General features: G+C 45.8%; 1 protein-coding gene across 1 annotated transcript in view; it reads left to right on the forward strand.

The window, feature by feature from the left end:
• Positions 1–963: 963 nt before the first annotated feature.
• Positions 964–18,683, forward strand: part of LOC122558817 (plexin-A1-like) — a 41,552-nt gene continuing 23,832 nt past the window's right edge. Inside the window, exons 1-7 of the mRNA XM_043707611.1 lie at positions 964–1,181; positions 3,661–3,820; positions 7,564–7,667; positions 9,187–9,283; positions 13,267–13,457; positions 16,142–16,311; positions 17,744–17,956. Coding sequence (XP_043563546.1) covers positions 999–1,181; positions 3,661–3,820; positions 7,564–7,667; positions 9,187–9,283; positions 13,267–13,457; positions 16,142–16,311; positions 17,744–17,956 — 1,118 coding nt within the window. The 5' untranslated portion in view covers positions 964–998. The remainder of the gene's footprint in view (positions 1,182–3,660; positions 3,821–7,563; positions 7,668–9,186; positions 9,284–13,266; positions 13,458–16,141; positions 16,312–17,743; positions 17,957–18,683) is intronic.

Here is an 18,683-nt window from a genome sequence, read left to right on the forward strand (position 1 = left end):
GGTATCGAGTTAAGGAATGTGCCATCCTTATCCAGTCTGTGAGTGATTCCAGTCCCATAACCAAAATGCTTAACTCAGTCCTCAGCTCTTACACGAGAACAGCCAACGCTATTTAGACCTGGAAGTCAACTAATAGCCCCTTAGCTCTTTTACCCTGCGCTGTCTACAGGTAATAAGCCATATCCTTCTAGTGACACCAACACATAGAATGGCTATACTGCAGAAAGAGGCCATTCAGCCCATCAAGTCTACACGGATGCTCTGAAGAACATCTCATCCAGATTAATTCCTCCACCCTATCCCTGTAACCCCACATTTCCCATGACTAACCCATATAGCCTCCACATCCCCAGACACAATGGGACAATTTAACACGGCCAATCCACTCGAACCTGCAAATCTTTGGACTGTGGGAGGAAACCGGAGCAGGTTTTGAGAAGATTTGTAGCTCAGGTTGAGGTTTTAGATGTAGCAAACCTACATCCAAAACTGGAGCACCCGGAGGAAACCCACACAGTCATCCAAAGATGGAATTAAATCTGGGTCCCGAGCGCTGTGAGGCAGCAGTGCTAACCACTGACCATCGACTGGTTTTTAAACAAAGATACTTTGAATGGAGTTGAGTCTGGGTCCCGAGCACTGTGAGGCAGCAGTGCTAACCACTGAGCCACCATGTCGTTATTCCTAACGGGAAGGAAACTGCCATCCTTACCCTGGTCTGGCCGACATGTGACTCCAGACCCACAGCAATGTGGTCAACTCTTAACTGCCCTGTGGGTGATTAGGAATGGGCAATAAGTGCTGACCTAGCCAGAGACACCCACATTAAATGAGTGAATAAAAAATATTTTTGTTTGGTCTGAACAGTTGTGTTGCTGCTAAGTCTCCATGTGAGGAGGTTTGGTACCAGGCGAGGTTAGGCTCAGCAATTATTTTTGTCATTCTGTGGATCGTGATGCTGGTGTTCTCCATGCCCATCTTTGTCCCCTTCCGACATAATGTTAAGCTCGCTATTTCCTCTTCCCGCCTTGCAGGAATGTGCCGGGGAGCCACTCTTCATGCTGTACTGTGCCATCAAGCAACAGATGGAGAAAGGACCCATCGACGCCATCACTGGGGAGGCGCGTTACTCTCTGAGTGAAGACAAGCTTATTCGCCAGCAAATTGACTACAAGACGGTGGTAAGTGTGTTGCCTTTTCTGGTCATCAACACCCCCGGAGCTCCCACCCTGCGTGGAGAAACTCTGTACATTTTCATTCTTTAGCGCAGAATCCTCATCTTCAAGATTTCTCCAACATTCCAAACTTGGCAATTAATTTACTGTGCCCATCGCTTATGCCAATCTCGTGTCTTCTGTTACCAAGATGATAATTGCATGGTTACAGCTGTTGAGCACAGATACTTGGTAAATTATTTGTTTGGGTTCCGCATTCAAACCTTTTAAATGGGGCATAATCAGCAAGGAATTGTGTCCAACCCTTTCCCTCTTGTTTGATTTTCTCTGGTGATTTTCTCTCTCTCAACCTCTTTGTTGTTTCCCCACACTCTCACCCACCACTCCCATCCCTGGGTAGGGAGGGGTGGGTTTCAATCAAGAATCGTGCCCCTCCTCCCTTTGAATATTGCAAACTGACTGTATGGCAATCCAGGACTGAACCACAAGTTACATTTATATAGCACCTCTGACATAGTAAACTATTCACGATGCCTTGACAATGCCATCATCAACCAGAACTTGAGACCGGGCAGTGCAGAGGATTAGGGTTGGTCACCTAAAACACCTTTCACTGTCTCAGGACCTGCCACCATTATGAATAGACCAAACCCTCTCAAAACATATCAAGGAGCTAGCCTAGACCCTAACTTTTATCTTATTTAAAGGGAAGTGTAAGGCATGGCATTCCAGATATGATTCAGTTGGTTCAAACTACTTGGCTTTAAGTAAAACCCACTTTATCTTTACACCTTGGTTAAAATACAGACATAAAATGAAGAATTAGCATAACTCTATTTCTGCCGAAATACTTAACAAAATAATATATTTAATTGCTGCTCGTCAACTGTTCCAATTTAGCAGCATCTCATTAACACACCCTTGGCAAAGGCAAATTCCACAAACCAGATTTCCCTCACTTACTATCTCCTCCAGTCCAGGGGAAGGAACACCAACAGAATGGATCTTGGAGCAGAGAGAGAGAACCAAATCTTTTTGCAGCAGCAGAGAGGGAGAGCTGTATCTATCAGCTTCAATGCCAAAAACCACAAGATTAGATTTCCTACGATGTGGAAACAGGCCCTTTGGCCCAACCAGTCCACACTGACCCTCCGAAGAGTAACCCAATCAGACCCATTTCCCCTCTGACTAATGCACCAAACACTATGGGTAATTTAGCACAGCCAATTCACCTAACCTGCACATCTTTGGACTGTGGGAGGGAGCCCGAGCAAACCCATTTGGGCACAGCGAGAATGTGCAAACTCCACACAGACAGTCACCTGAGGCTGGAATTGAACCTGGGACCCTGGTGCTGTGAGGCGGCAGTGCTTGCCACTGAGCCGACCCCTTCCACAACTGAAAGCAAAACTAAACCCCTGGGTCTGTGTGAGTCAGACTCCGCCCACTCATGCTTCTTTTGTCCAAGTTTTAAAAAACCCAAACCATTTACTCTGCTTTCCACGGAGCAGACTCCTCACCACCAGGTTTACAACATTACCCCGTCTCCAAGGGAACCAGGCACATCTCATCACACCACCCTTCAAACCACCGTCCTCTTGAAAGGTAGTTGCTGTTAAAGTGTAAGAAACGGGCAATCACTCTGCGCACGACAAGATCCCACAAGATAAATGGCTAGATAAACTGTTTGTGCAAATATCGACAGAGGGACAAATGTTTGTCCTTGATTTCAGGGTTCATCCTCCCTACAATACCACAGTGAATGGCAGCCGTGGGGTTTTGTTATGACTGTCTTATGCACCTTGGATTAACCTCTTATCTGAGACCAGCACCTCTGACACTGAGGCACCCCCCCCCGCCGACGGTGGGGCACCCTGACAATATGGCATCCCTGATAGTGAGGTACTCCCAACAGTGTGGCACCCCCAACAGTGTCTCACCCCTGATCATGGGGCTTCTCTGACAGTGCAGCACCCTGACAATGTGGCACCTCTGACAGTGAGATACACCCAACAGTGTGGCACCCCCAACAGTGTGACATTCCCCGACAATGGAGCATCTCTGACAGTGTGGCATCCCCAACACTACGGCACCCCTGACTGTACACTACCTCTGACAGTGCGGCACCCTGACAATGTGGTACCCCCTGACAATGTGGTACCCCCTGACAGTGTGAAACCAGTTTCCAGTCCTGGAGTGGGGTCACTGATTGTGGGATAGAAGGATCGCGGATCTTCTCCATGGTCATCGTCACACTCTGCTGTTTCCGGTATGTAGTTGCTGTCGTGATTCAGTGAAAGGCAGCAGCCATTTTGTGAGAAACCATCAGAGAACTGGGTCTCAAGGCATTAGTTGAGGGCGAAATGCTGGCCTCAGAACCTCACTTTTGAGGAAGCCTTGACCAGTCGAATGCAGAATGCAGCCTTTCTGAGGTTATCACATCTAATGTAGCAGCCCCTCACTTGTGTCTCCTTTCCATTGACAGACCCTGAACTGTGTGAACCCGGAGAATGAGAATGCCGCTGAGATTCCTGTCAAGGTGTTGAACTGTGACACTGTCACGCAAGTGAAGGATAAACTGTTGGACGCGTGTTACAAAGGTGTCCCTTACTCGCAACGCCCAAAGGCAGCAGATATGGATCTCGGTAAGAGCTGACGTCATTGATAAACTGCTCTTGGAGAAAGTGGGAAATGGCTTAAACTGAAGATATGAAATAGCCTTTAGAGTAAGACAAATTGTGGCCCTGAATTGCATCTCACAGTATTTGCTGTCAGCTCCACTTTGTCCAACACATTTAACCTTAAACGATTTTCCTGTCAAAGTCACTGGCAGTACATCGGGTAACGGAATACAGAAGAACCTCAATTATCCAAATATCAAATATGCGAATATTGGATTATCTGAAGGAGATCTTGATGTCCCGATAGAAATATTACATCAAAGATGTGTTTCCAACACTGATCGCGTCTTTTGTTTACAGTGATTTGCAGGCTTACTGAAATGCTGCAGAGAACAGTCCTAGACATCGATGGGAGCCCAGGCACCATCTCCAAGTGACTGACCTCCCGCCCTCTCTCTCTCCTTCCACACTTTCTCTGGAGTTCTACACAGGGTTGGACTGGATTGGGGGGGGGCAGGGCTCGCACGCAGTGTGCTGCTGCCTCACCTTCTGAACGGGGAACGGACTTACCAGAAAACTCCGAGCCCCAGAGGAAAGGCATTGAATCAATTAACCGAATAATCAATTATCTGAAAGGAATAGTGCCCGGCCCATCTCTTTCGGATAATCGAGGTTCCTCGGTAACTGAGAATCTGAGGCCTTGGAGAGCGATAGGAGTGTTTGTTTATCTCCTTATCAATCCCTACATTTAATCCAAATGTAAAACCACCTTAAGCTGCTCTGGATAGGGCAACGTAACAAACCTAATCAATCAGTTAATGAAAGCTTCTAAACCAAAGTAACATTGTCTGTGGGGAATGAGGTATCCCAGGCCCACCAGTGTTTGAAGGCATTATCAAAAGGTTTATTTTCTTTTCATTCATGGAATGAGGGCATCGCTGGTTAGGCAGCATTTATTGCCCAGAGGATAGTTGAGAGTCAGTGCTGTGGGTCTGGAGTCACATGTAGGCCAGACCAGGTAAGGATGGCAGTTTCCTTCCCCAAAGGACATTAGTGAATCAGATTAATTGAATTGATGTTATTGTCACATGCACCGAGGCACAGTGAAAAGCTTTGTCTTGCGAGCAATACAGGCAAATCACAGAGTTAAGTAGCATAGATAAGTAAGTAATGGGTAAACAGTGGCAAAAAGAAACACAGGTACACTGTACAGGCAAATGTTAAGAGCTTGTGAGTCCATTTAGTATTCTAACAACAGTCAGGTAGAAACCAGCTTTTCCCAGCAATTGATTTGTGGTTATTGTTAGGTTTTTAATTCCAGATATTTATTGAACTCAAATTCTACTATCTGCCTTGGTGGGATTTGAATCTGAGTCCCCAGAACATTATCTGGACTAACAGGTCTAGTGATAATACCACTAGGCCATCTCCTACCTCACCAGGGTAAAGGAGGGTGGGGGTGTGGAGGGGTTGGGGAATGGTAGCATAATGCTGCTAGGTTACCAATCCAGGAGGTCAGGCTGTTGCCCTGGGGACCTGGGTTCATAACCCACCATTGCAGCTGGTGCAATTTAAATTCAGTTAACTAGTTCATCTGGTATTAAAAGTTGGACTCAGTAACAATGCTCATCAGTTGTTGTTAAAACCCATCTGGTTCACTAGCAAGGCAACAGACCCTTTGGTCCAACCAGTCAGCGCTGACCAAATGTTCTTAAACTAAACTAATCCCACCTGCCTGCACTTGGCCCAAACCTTTCTTATTCATGTACTTATCCAAATGTCTTTTAAACATTGTAACTGTACCAGCATCCACCACTTCCTCTGGAAGTTCATTCCACACACGAACCACCCTCTGTGTAAACATTTTTCTCTTCATGTCCTTTTTAAATCTTTCTCTACTCACCTTAAAGATATGCCCCATAGTTTTGAACTTCCCCACCCTAGGGGTAAGATACCTACCATTCACCTTATCTATACCCCTCATGATTGTATAAACCTCTATAAGGTCATCCCTCAACCTCCTATGCTCCAGTGAAAAAAACAATCCCAGCCTATCCAGCCTCTCCCTATAACCTAAATCCTCCATTCCTGGTAAATCTTTTCTGAGCCATCTCCAGCTTAATAATTTCCTTCCTATAACTGAGAGGCCCGAACTGGACACATACTCCAGAAGAGTACCAATATCCTGTACAAGTTCAACCTGACATGCCAACTCCTACAGTCAATTCTTGCTATACTTAAAGGGCACTAATAACTTTCCGGTAAGGAAATCTGCCATCCTTACCCAGCCTGGCCTACATGTGACTTCAGACCCACAGCAATGTAGTTGGCTCTTAAATGCTCCCTGCAATGGACACAAATTTCCCAGCACCCTATGGTGAAGCCTTTTCCTTCTCACTGTGAATTGACGGCCACTTTGTATTCATTAGAATCGGCGGGAGTCGGTCGGACGTAGTCTTTTAGTGCCCATAACCTTTGAACTAATGTGTGATTGGCACCCTGACAGTGTGACACCCCTGAAAATGGGACATCTCTGACAGTGCAGCCAATGGATGATTGTGCAGAGAGAGAGAGGTCAGAACCATGATTTTTTTAAAAATTACTCAGCCATGGGATGTGGGTGTCCCTGGCTAAGCCAGCATTTATTACCCATCTCTGTTTGCTCAGAGGGCAATTGAGTCAACCACTTTGCGGTGGGCCTGGAGTCACATGTAGGCCAGACCAGGTAAGGATGGCAGCTTCCCTTCCTAAAGGCCATTAGAGATCAAGATGGGTTTTTCCCCCAATAATCAGTGATAGATTCATGGCCATCATTAGACTCTTGATTCCAGATTTGTACTGAATTCAAATTCCACCATCTGCCGCAGTGACATTCGAATTCAGGTCCCCGGAACATTACTTGGGTCTCTGGATTAACAGTCAAGTGGTAATTGGGTGGGATGGTGGCTCAGTGGCTGGCCCTACTGCCTCCCAGCGCCAGGGATCTGGGTTCAATTCCACCCTCAGGTGACTGTCTACCCTCAGTGTGGAGTTTGCACATTCTCCCTGGGTTTGCTCTACTTTTCTCCCACCAGCCAGATGAATTGGCCACGCTAGATTACCTATAGTGTTAGGTGCATTGGTCAGAGGGAAATGGATCTGGGTGGGTTACTTTTTGGAGGGTCAGTGTGGACTTGTTGGGTCAAATGGTCTGTTCCCATACTGTAGGTAATCTAATCTAATACTACTAGCTCATTGCTGCCCCCACCTTTGGTTCCCATCTTTCTTACAGCTGAACAGTGACCCCCGCTGGAATGACCACAAGGCTGGGCAGCACGGTGTCACAGTGGTTAGCACTGCTGCCTCACAGCACCAGAGACCTGGGTTCAGTTCCCACCACAGTCAACTGTCTGTGTGGAGTTTGCACATTCTCCTTGTGTCTGCGTGGGTTTCCTCCCACAGTCCAAAGATGTGCAGGCTAGGTGAACTGGCCATGCTAAGTTGCTGGTAATGTTAGGTGAAGTGGTAAATGTAGGGGAATGGGTATGGGTGGGTTGCTCTTCGGAGGGTCGGTGTGGACTTGATGGGCTGAAGGGCCTGTTTCCACACTGTAAGTAATCTAGTGATTCAATAGCTGGCCTGTACCATGTTCAGCTACCAGTCTCCACATTACTTTGGAGTAAGTGGGTGGGAAATGGCTACAGTGAAATCATCTTTGGGACTCGTGAAATCTTGCAGCAAGTGTTAGGGGAAAAAGATGACATAACGTTTTCTCTCCTCTCCCTCAGAATGGCGCCAGGGAAGAATCGCAAGGATAATTCTCCAAGATGAAGATGTGACGACAAAGATAGATAATGACTGGAAACGTCTGAATACATTGGCACACTACCAGGTACGATTCCCTGAGGGGTATGTCCAGTTGTAACATTCCTCAGCCTGGTTAAATGGCCACCTTTTACCAGTATCGAACAAGAATAAAAAGCTTGGTGAGATGTTCGTGCCCTTCATTATAGCTTAGAAACTCATCGAAACACCTCCGATCGATCCCACTGGGAGAGATGTGAATGATCAGGCTGATTTCTCCTGAGGTTGAGAAGGTTAAATGGAGGTTGAATGGTTGGTTTGGGGAAGGTTTGGTGCAGGAGAGTGATTGGAGTCAGAGTGGGTCAGCAATTTGAATTTGGGGGCTGAGGGAGTGAGAGAGAGAGAGAGAGAGAGAGATCGCAGGAGAACGGGGACAAAAAAGGCATGCATCGTGACCAGCAGCCAACTGGAGAGCCAGTGAAATGCTTTTCGAAGCGAAGCCTCTGTGGTCATGTCGGAAACGCATGGCTTATGTGCGCACAGCAAGATCCCACAAACAACAGTATGATAACGGCCACACGATCCCGATCGAGGGATAAATATCAGTCGTGACATTGGGGCGGAATTCCCTCGCTCTTCTTTGAAGTCATGAAAGGGGATATTGGATGCCCAACTGAACCAGGAGAATGGGCAAACGCTTTCAGTGCCACAGCTGAAAGATGACACCTCTAGCAGGGCAGCACCCAGTGATTTTGAGAAGATTTTGTCACCATACTAGGAGGCTCACTGAAGATGTTACCTAGTATGGTGACAAAACGTCTGAAAATGAACTTTCCAGCTCAGTGAGCAAACCTACATCCAGGGCAGCATCCACTCGGTAATGCACCATAGGATCAGCGTAACTTTCTGACTTGATCACCTGGACGCCTTATAATACTGGAGATCAGGTCCTTTGTAAAATTGAAGAAATACAGGTCGTTCTGTTATAATGCACATTTTGTTCATGCAAATTCGGGATGGCACGATTGACGAATTGGGGGCACTGTTTCTTTAGCGTGAATTTTTAAAGCATCTATTGGTTATAGTGCGATCCTGACCCCATTAATTTAAGTGGTTTTACTATTACACTATTTTCTTATAACACGTGATTGCACAAGAATGGAATTACCTGTTACAGCAGAACCGACTGTATTTGAAGCAGATATAGGTACAGGCTGCACTGGAGGTATACTGGGGAGGAAGCAAGGCTGCGGGATTTACTGTGGGTCTCCCAGAGGAACAGTGGGCCACCAACATTATAAGCCAGGAGAAAGTGAGGACTGCAGATGCTGGAGATCAGAGCTGGAAAATGTGTTGCTGGAAAAGCGCAGCAGGTCAGGCAGCATCCAAGGAGCAGGAGAATCGACGTTTCGGGCATAAGCTGAAGAAGGGCTCATGCCCGAAACGTTGATTCTCCTGCTCCTTGGATGCTGCCTGACCTGCTGCGCTTTTCCAGCAACACATTTTTCAACATTATAAGCCAGTTGGTCTCCTTCTGTGCCTCAAAGAAAATGCTCTTTTCTTTTCCCCCAGTGGTTCAATCTAACTTTAAGTGTTCTTTCCCTCAGGTTACAGATGGATCTTTGATAGCACTTGTACCGAAACAGACCTCAGCCTATAATATCTCCAATTCCTCCACCTTCACCAAATCTCTCAGCCGTTACGGTGAGTGCGGTGCAGATTGCTATCAGCGTCTGATAGATGGACAGCCAGTGGTCCCGAGATTGTGTTGTCCCTTCAGCCAGTTTTCAGGAAACACAAACACTCAAGCTGCTTAAAATTCAGAGATTGACAGGGCCCTGATGAAAGCAAACCAAACACAAGGTTTAAAAGCCAAAAGAACTATGGATGCTGTAAATCAAAACCAGACACAGAAATTGCTGGAAAAGCTCAGCAGGTCTGGCAGCATCTGTGGAGAGAAATCAGAGTTAATGTTTTGGGTACAGTTACCCTTACACAGAATGGAAGTGTTTATATTACAGAGAAATAGAATTGAAAATAGAGTCATGCAGCATTGAAACAGACCCTTCGACCCACCATGTTTATGCTGACCAACAAACTACACTAATCTCATTTGCCTGCGCTTGGTCTCTAGGATGCTGCCTGACCAGCTGTGCTTTTCTAGCGCCACACTTTTTGACTCTGGTTTCCAGCATCTGCAGTCCTCACTTTCTCCCAAGCCAGTTGTACCCCTGGTAAAGTGCGCATCCAGATGCTTCTTAAATGTTGCAAGATTCCCAGCTTCCGCCACCCTCTCAGACAGCACCTTCCATAATTCTACAACCCTCTGGGTGAAAAAAAAACACATTTCCTCAGAGTTCCTCCAAAAGCACTTGCTCCTCACCCTTACCTTATTATGCCCCCTGGCCTTGGACACATCGACCATGGGGAAAAGATTCTTACAAGCTCCCTCTGAAAAGCAGAGAAGTGGCGATAAAATTGTATTGAGCCTTGTTCAGGTCACATTTGGAGCGCTGCACTAACCATGTTGCCATTCTAAACCAATCCCATTTGCCTGCATATGGTCCATATCCTTGGATTCCCCCTGGATCTGTCTAAATGCCTCTTAAACATTGCTATCATATCTGCTTCTCCCACCTTCCGTGGCAAAGTGTTCCAGGGACCTACCACCCTCTGTGTGAAATCTTTCCTCGCACATTTCCTTTAAACTTTCCTCCTCTCACCTTAACCTTCTAGTGCTTATCGTTTCCGCTCTGGGAAAAAGATTCCAACCATCCATCCTATCCCTGCCTCTCATAATTTTATGTATCTCTATCAGGTCGCCCCTCAGCCTCTGACATTCTAGTGAAAATAATCCAAATTTATCAAAACCTTTAGGGTAAATAGACAAGATCTTTTCCCAGGGGTGGGGGAGTCCAGATCTGGAGGGCATAGGTTTAGGGTGAGAGGGGAAAGATTTAGAAGGGATCTAGGGGGCAACGTCTTCACGCAAAGGGCAGTGTGGGTATGAAGTGAGCTGCCAGAGCAAGTGGTGGAGGCTGGTATAGTTACAACATTTAAAAGGCATCTGGATGGGTATATGAGTAGGAAGGGTTTAGAGGGATGTGGGCCAAGTGCTGGCAGGTGGGACTAGATTAGGTTGGGATATCTGATCGGCATGGATGAGTTGGACTGAAGGGTCTGTTTCTGTGCTGTACATCTCTATGACTCTTTAGCTAATAAATAAATAGCTAATAAACTCTGATCTAGGCAACATCCTGGTAAATCTCTTCAGCACCCTCTCCAAAGCCTCCACATTTTTCCTATAATATGGCAACCAGTACTGCACAAATACTCCAAATAAGTAGTTTTATGTAATTGCAACATGACTTGCCACCTTTTCTACTCAATGCTCCAACCAATGAAGGTAAGCATTGCTTATGCCATCTTTACCACCTCTTCTACTTGTGTTGCCACTTTCAGGGATCTGTGGACCGAAACACTAAGACCCCTCTGTATATCAATGCTCCAAAGAGTCCTGCTATTTACTGTATCCTTTCGTCTTGCATTTGACCTCCCAAGATGCATCACCTCACACTTGGCCAGATTAAACTCCATCTGCCTATTCTCTACCTAAGTTTGCAAATGATCTATATCCTGCTGTATCCTTTGGCAACCTTCCTCACTAACCACAAATCCACCAATGTTCCTGTTTGCCTCTTACCAAATGACAATGTTCCCTTTGTCATTTTCGCTGTGGCTGGAGAGGCCAGATGTAAGTCATGTTGCAGTCGTACAAAACTTTACTTAGACCACATTTGTAGTACTGTGTGCGGTTCTGGTTGCCATATTATAGGAAAGATGTGGAGGTTTTGGAGAAGGTGCAGGCAGGATTCACCAGAATGTTGCCTGGATTGGAGTTGATTAGCTCCAGTTGAAATGGGAGAAGTACAGAATATTGGGCTGGGGGAAGACTGCACAGATGGAAGGTGGGCTTAGTTATAGGTTGGGAGGGGGTTCTGGTTACCAAGATTATCAGGTTATTGAGGGAAAGTTAATCGCAGAAGGAGGCAGGTAACATGCAGTTTCTCATTGACTGACTGGAGTACTTGTAAAGCGAGACAGCTGGACACAGCAAGATTGTAGAGAGGAAACAGACATATGTAGCACCACATTCTACAGGTAAACCCCATTAATCAAGAAAGGCCATACAGTCATAGAGATGTGCAGCACGGAAACAGACCCTTCGGTCCAACCCGTCCATGCCGACCAGATATCTCAACCTAATCTAGTCCCACCTGCCAGCACCCGGCCCATATCCCGCCAAACCCTTCCTATTCATATACCCATCCAGGTGTCTTTTAAATTTTGTAATTGTACCAGCCTCCACCACATCCTCTGGCAGCTCATTCCATACACGTAACCACCCTCTGCGTGAAAACGTTGCCCCTAAGATTTCTTTTAAAACTTTTCGCTATCACCCTAAACCTATGCTGTCTAGTTCTAGACTCCCCATCCCAGGAAAAAGACTTTGTCTTTTTACCCTATCCATGCCCCTCATGATTTTATAAACGTCTATAAGGTCACCCCTCAGCCTCCGACGCTTCAGGGAAAACAGCCCCAGCCTGTTCAGCCTCTCCCTATTAATGAAATCCTCCAACCCTGGCAGCATCCTTGTAAACCTTTTCTGAACCGTTTCAAGTTTTGCAACATCCTTCCAATAGAAAAGAGACAAGAATTGCATGCAATATTCCAACAATATCCTAACCGACATCCTGTACAGCTGCAACATGATCTCCCAACTCCTGTACTCAATACTCTGACCAATAAAGGAAAACATACCAAACGCCTTCTTCACTATCCTATCTACCTGTGACTCCACTTTCAAGGAGCTATGAACCTGCACTCCAAGGTCTCTTTGTTCAGCAACACTCCCTAGGACCTTACCATTAAGGCATTCCACTGGTCACAGGCTTCCAGTCTGAAAAACAACCCTCCACCACCACCCTCTGTCTTCTACCTTTGAGCCAGTTCTGTATCCAAATGGCTAGTTCTCCCTGTATTCCGTGAGATCTAACCTTGCTAATCAGTCTCCCATGGGGAACCTCGTCGAACGCCTTACTGAAATCCATATAGATCACATCTACCGCTCTGCCCTCATCAATCCTCTTTGTTACTTCTTCACAAAACTCAGTCAAGTTTGTGAGACATGATTTCCCAAGCACAAAGTCAGATTGACTATCCCTAATCAGTCCTTGCCTTTCTATATAGTTCCATACTTCATCAGCTTGCTCAGGGTTCAGCTAACACTCCTTCATCCAGCTCCTGTTCTCAACCTCAGTCACTGATTTGACAGGGAGTATATCTTAGAGCGTAGTGTTCAGGCAGAGGGTGGTGAATCTGTGGAAGGCGATGTGACAGAGGGCTGTGGACACCAAGTAATTGGGTGTATGAAGATAGATAGGCTGTTAATTAGTATGGGGATCAAGGGTTACAGGAAAAGGTGGGAGAATGGAGTTGAGAAACAGGTCGGCTTTGATTGATTGGTGCAGCAGATGCAATGGGCTGAATGGCGAAATTCTGTTCCTTTAATATCGAGGGCTGAAGGGCCTGTTCTGCACTGTATTGTTCCATGTTCTATTTATCTTATAGTCTTGTGGTGCTGAAAGAACCCTGTTCTCTCCTCCTCCCTCTGCACCTTTTTACAGAGAGTATGTTGCGCACTGCCAGCAGCCCGGACAGTCTGCGGTCTCGGACCCCCATGATCACCCCAGACCTGGAGAGCGGAACCAAACTCTGGCACCTGGTCAAGAACCACGATCACATGGACCAGAGGGAAGGGGACCGAGGCAGCAAGATGGTGTCTGAGATCTATCTGACCCGCCTCTTGGCCACCAAGGTGAGTAATGTCCATTTCTGTGGCAGAACAGGGCTTCAGTTGCATGGAGGGAAGTGTATTTGCTACTGAGCCAAGACTTGGCATCATATTGGGTGAGTCAAGACCATGGTGCTGGAAAAGCACACCAGGTCAGGCAACAGGAGGAGGAGAATCGACATTTCGGGCATAAGCCCTTCATCAGCTCCACAATCTTGACTCTGATTTCCAGCGTCTGCAGTCCTCACTTTCTCCTACCATATTGAGTGAGCTCAACACCAACTCACCGGGTGACAGGGATCCGATTCTAAAACACACAGCCTTTCACACAGCCTTGGTTTTTTCCTGTCCCAACCTCAGTGTGCCTTCCACATGCAAGAAATGAGCAAATGAGTTAAAGAAATAATTGGCCAAGTCAGAGTCAACTTGCCAACCAATCATCACCCTTCGCTCCTGCAGTATAAATTGTTGTAGTTGTTTGAAATTTGGCATTCTTGTGTTTGTCCTGAAAAGTGCAAGATGAAAAGCTTCAGCCAGTATTCAAATTCAGGGAACTAACCTTGCTGGTAATTTGAATTTCAGCCAATTGCTCTAACTATTTGTGTTTGTGATGTCCTTCAGTAATTGCTGCCTTCATTGCATTTGCTTCTTGTTTTCCAAACCCTGAAGAAACTTCACTATTGTACAATATCCAGCCTACCCTCAGCTTTCCAAGTTTCCCTTGGTATTTCTTTCATTCATTGAGATGAAAGCATCACTGGCTGGGTCAGCATTTATTGTCCTGTCCCTAGTTGCCCCTTGAGAAGGTGTTGATGAACCACCTTCTTGAACAGCTGCAGTCCATGTGCTGTAGGTAGACCCACAATGCCCTTCAGAAGATAATTCCAGGAGTTTGACCCAATAACAATGAAGGAATGGTTCCAAGTCAGGATGGTATGTGTTTCAGAGGGGATCTTGCCGAGGGTGGGGTAGTGTTCCCGTATATTTTCTGTTCGTGTCCTCCTAGGTGATAGTAATTACTGGTTTGAAAAGTGTTGTTGAAGGGACATTGCTGACTTACTGCATGAGGCAAGTGTGTTGATTTATTGGCATGTGGACAGTAATTGGTGGAGGGATTGCCATGGCGAAAACACCAGTGAGATGGTGACCGAAAGTTAACTGCCAAGCTTTGTTTAAATTTTTACAGTTTAAATCGTTATTCTCCTTTGCATTAATAATCTTGTGAATGTTCCAATCTCTGCAAGACAGAAAGCTGCGACAAAATTTACCAGGATGCTGCCTGGACTGAAGGGCATGTCTTATGAAGAAAGGTTGAGGGAGCTAGGGCTTTTCTCACTGGAGCGAAGAAGGATGAGAGGAGACTTAATAGAGGTGTACAAGATGATGAGAGGCATAGATAGAGTGGATAGCCAAAGACTTTTCCCCAAGGCTGGAATGGCTATCATGAGGGAGCATAATTTTAAGGTGATTGGAAGAAGGTTTAGGGGAGATGTCAGAGGTAGATTCTTCACTCAGAGAGCGGTGGGTGTGTGGAAAGCACTGCCAGCAGTGGCAGTAGAGTCAGAGACATTAGGGACATTTAAGCAACTCTTGGATAGGCTCATGGATGATCGTAAAATGAAGGGTATGTAGATTAGTCTGATCTTAAGAGTAGGATACAACATTGGCACAACATCGAGGGCCGAAGGGCCTGTACTGTGCTGCATTGTTCCATGTTCTATATAAAATACATCTTTCCTTTAGCAGTATTTAAGCTTAAGATAACATTTAGGATGAAACTGAGGAGAAATTAGTTCGCTCTGATGACTGTGTTTCTTGGGAACACTTGTGAATGTGCAGTCATTGAGTATGTTTTAAGGTTGGGATTGATAGATTTTTGGGAACTAGGGAAATTAACAAGTTTAGAGCTCTGGTGGAAAAGTGAGGTTAAGGTGAATAATCAGCCTTGACCTTAGTAAATGGTGGGACAGGCTCAATGGGCTGAGTGGCCTACTTCTCTCATTACTTATACCCTTGGGTTTATATAATTGAAGAACAAAGTCCATTGGTAGAGGGGATGAGAAGACTGGGTGAATGAGACTAATATCATCCAAACATAGTGAGCTGACTGGCAGAGAGCTTAGGATTTTGCAGTCTGTTGGACAACCTCTCTATAATTCACAAGGAGCAGGTAACTAAAATTCAGAGGTGGGAACAATAGACTCATCAGTCTCCATTAAATAGAGAAAAACCCAAAACTGGAGAGACTCCCAACTGAATTGGAATGTTGGAACAAAGAAACAGGCCATGAAAACCCTCCCTGCCTTTCAAGTTTGTTTTGTGGTGTCCATCACTTTGAGCATCATTGGCTAGACCAGCATTTGTTGCCATCCCTAATTGCCCTTGAGAATCTTGCAGTCTTAAACCACTGCAATTTGTGAGGGGGTTGGGAGGGTGAGGGGGTTAGCTACATACACTCACGGTACTAACTGATCTGTACCTTAACTCCATCTGTCTGCCTTGACCCTATATCCCTTTAGACCTAAAGGATAATGCCAACTTTAAGGTGGCTAACCCCTTCTAACATCCAGTATGTGAGGATTTGGGAGGGTGATCAGTAGAATCTCTGGATTCCAGCGTTGGACTGTCCTCCCATGTGCTTCAGGGGAAATATGTCTCGTGCGTAAATCCGAAATGACTCTGACTTTGGACGGTTTTATCTCTTTCAGGGAACCCTGCAGAAGTTTGTGGATGACTTGTTTGAGACAATATTCAGTACAGCACACAGAGGGAGTGCCCTTCCTCTTGCAATCAAATACATGTTTGACTTTCTGGATGAACAGGCCGACAAACACCTAATCACTGACCATGATGTGCGACATACCTGGAAGAGTAACTGGTGAGTGTCCACCTCGGAATGAGTCTCAACACGACGAGGGCAAAATATCTCTTAGATCACTACTGGACAGCTCTAGTGTGAACTTCAGAATGTCCTAGTTGTATGGACAAGAACAGGGCAGCATGGTGGCTCAGTGGTTAGTATTGTTGTAGGTATGGAGTCACATTGAGGCCAGACAAGGTAAGGATGGCTGTTTTCTTTCCGAAAGGACATTGGTGAATCAGATGGAGTTTTCCCAACAATCAATTCACGGTCATCATTAGACTTTTAATTCCAGATTCTTTTCAAGTTCAAATTCCACCATCTTCCATGTCCCCAGAACATTCCTGGATTAACAGTGCAGCATAATACCATGCAGCCATCATTTCCCATTAAGGGAATTGTGAATAAAACAAATACCTTTTACACAGTGTCACAGTTCGACACAATTGTAGACTGGCTGAACTGACAGTTCATTAACTAGAAGTTGGGAAGTCATGTTGCGGCTGCACAGGACGTTGGTTAGGCCACTTTTGGAATATTGCGTGCAATTCTGGTCTCCCTCCTACAAAAAGGATGTTGTGAAACTTGAAAGGGTTCAGAAAAAATGTACAAGGATGTTGCCAGGGTTGGAGGGTTTGAGCCACGGGGAGAGGCTGAATAGGCTGGGGCTGTTTTCCCTGGAGCATTGGAAGCCGAGGGCTGACCTTACAGAGACTTATAAAATCATGAGGGAAATGGATAGGGTAAAGAGATAAGGTCTTTTCCCTGGGGTCGGGGAGTCCAAAACGAGAGGGCATAGGTATAGGATGAGAGGGGAAAGATTTAAAAGGAACCCAAGGGATAATCTATTCACACAAACGCTGTGGAATGATCTGCCAGTGGATGTGGTGGAGGCTGGTACAATTGCAACATTTAAAAGGCATCTGGATGGGTATATGGATAGGAAGGGTTTAGAGGGATATGGGCCGAGTGCTGGCAAATGGGGATTAGATTGCTTTAGGATATCTGGTCGGCATGGACGAGTTGGACAGAAGGGTCTGTTTCTATGCTGCACATTTCCATGATTCTATGACTCAAGTATCAGAATCTACTCTTTGAGTTTGCTTCTGTGCACTGCTTTGGAAAAATGTCCCACATGGAATCGTAGACGTGGACATGAATTACATTTCTCTGTGTTCTCTCATTAACCATAGCGAGCTATCAGCCTCTTGCTGCTGAAATGTGGCTATGTTTCCTACATGTATTTTGCGTATGTATGGCTTATATATTGCGAGTCTCGGTGCAACTTACATTAAAGTTCCAATTTCAATTCCAGTGTATCGTCCAGCCCTCTCTTACAGTCTGTATTTCTCTAGAATGAATGGTAAAATATTGGTAGTTGGTTATTGGAATTTTGTTTTTTTTTCCTTGCAAGTAATACTCTGCACTTTTATTTGTTTTGTTTCCCTAGTCTACCTCTACGATTTTGGGTGAATGTTATCAAAAATCCGCAGTTTGTGTTTGACATTCACAAGAACAGTATTACGGACGCCTGTCTCTCAGTGGTAGCCCAGACATTCATGGACTCCTGTTCCACCTCTGAACATAAACTGGGCAAGGACTCACCCTCCAACAAACTACTGTACGCGAAAGACATTCCAAACTACAAAAACTGGGTGGAGAGGTGAGCACAAAGTCATTTGCTTTCAGTGGCTGTTACTTGGTTGTGTTGGGTTGGAAGAACAAACTTTGCTGAGTATTGGATCCACACCTAAGCCACAAACAGCATTGTTAACATCAAAGTTCACCTCATGATTCTGTCTAAAATGGAAGCATTGGAACAAGAGGAGGCCGTTCTGCCCCTCAAGCCTGTTCTGTCTTGGCTGATCTCTACCTCAACTCCCAGCTGCCCGTTTTGGTGCCATATCCCTTGCTTGACAAGAACCTTGACAAGGTTCTGAAGAGGGATCATGGGACTCAAAATGTTAACTCTCTTTAAAGTTTGTGAGAAGATTTGTAGCTCGGGTGCTCGTTGTTGAGGCCCTGTTCACTGAGCTGGGAATTTGTGTTGCAGACGTTTCGTCCCCTGTCTAGGTAACATCCTCAGTGCTTGGGAGCCTCCGTGAAGCGCTTCTGTGATGTTTCCTCCGGCATTTATAGTGGTTTGAATCTGCCGCTTCCGGTTGTCAGTTCCAGCTGTCCACTGCAGTGGCCGGTATGTTGGGTCCAGGTCGATGTGCTTATTGATTGAACCTGTGGATGAGTGCCATGCCTCTTGGAATTCCCTGGCTGTTCTCTGTTTGGCTTGTCCTATAATAGTAGTGTTGTCCCGGTCGAATTCATGTTGCTTGTCATTTGCATGTGTGGCTACTAAGGATAGCTGGTCGTGTCGTTTCGTGGCTAGTTGGTGT

The sequence above is a fragment of the Chiloscyllium plagiosum genome, chromosome 18, assembly GCF_004010195.1.
Source record: "Chiloscyllium plagiosum isolate BGI_BamShark_2017 chromosome 18, ASM401019v2, whole genome shotgun sequence".
In the NCBI taxonomy this organism is placed as follows: domain Eukaryota; kingdom Metazoa; phylum Chordata; class Chondrichthyes; order Orectolobiformes; family Hemiscylliidae; genus Chiloscyllium; species Chiloscyllium plagiosum.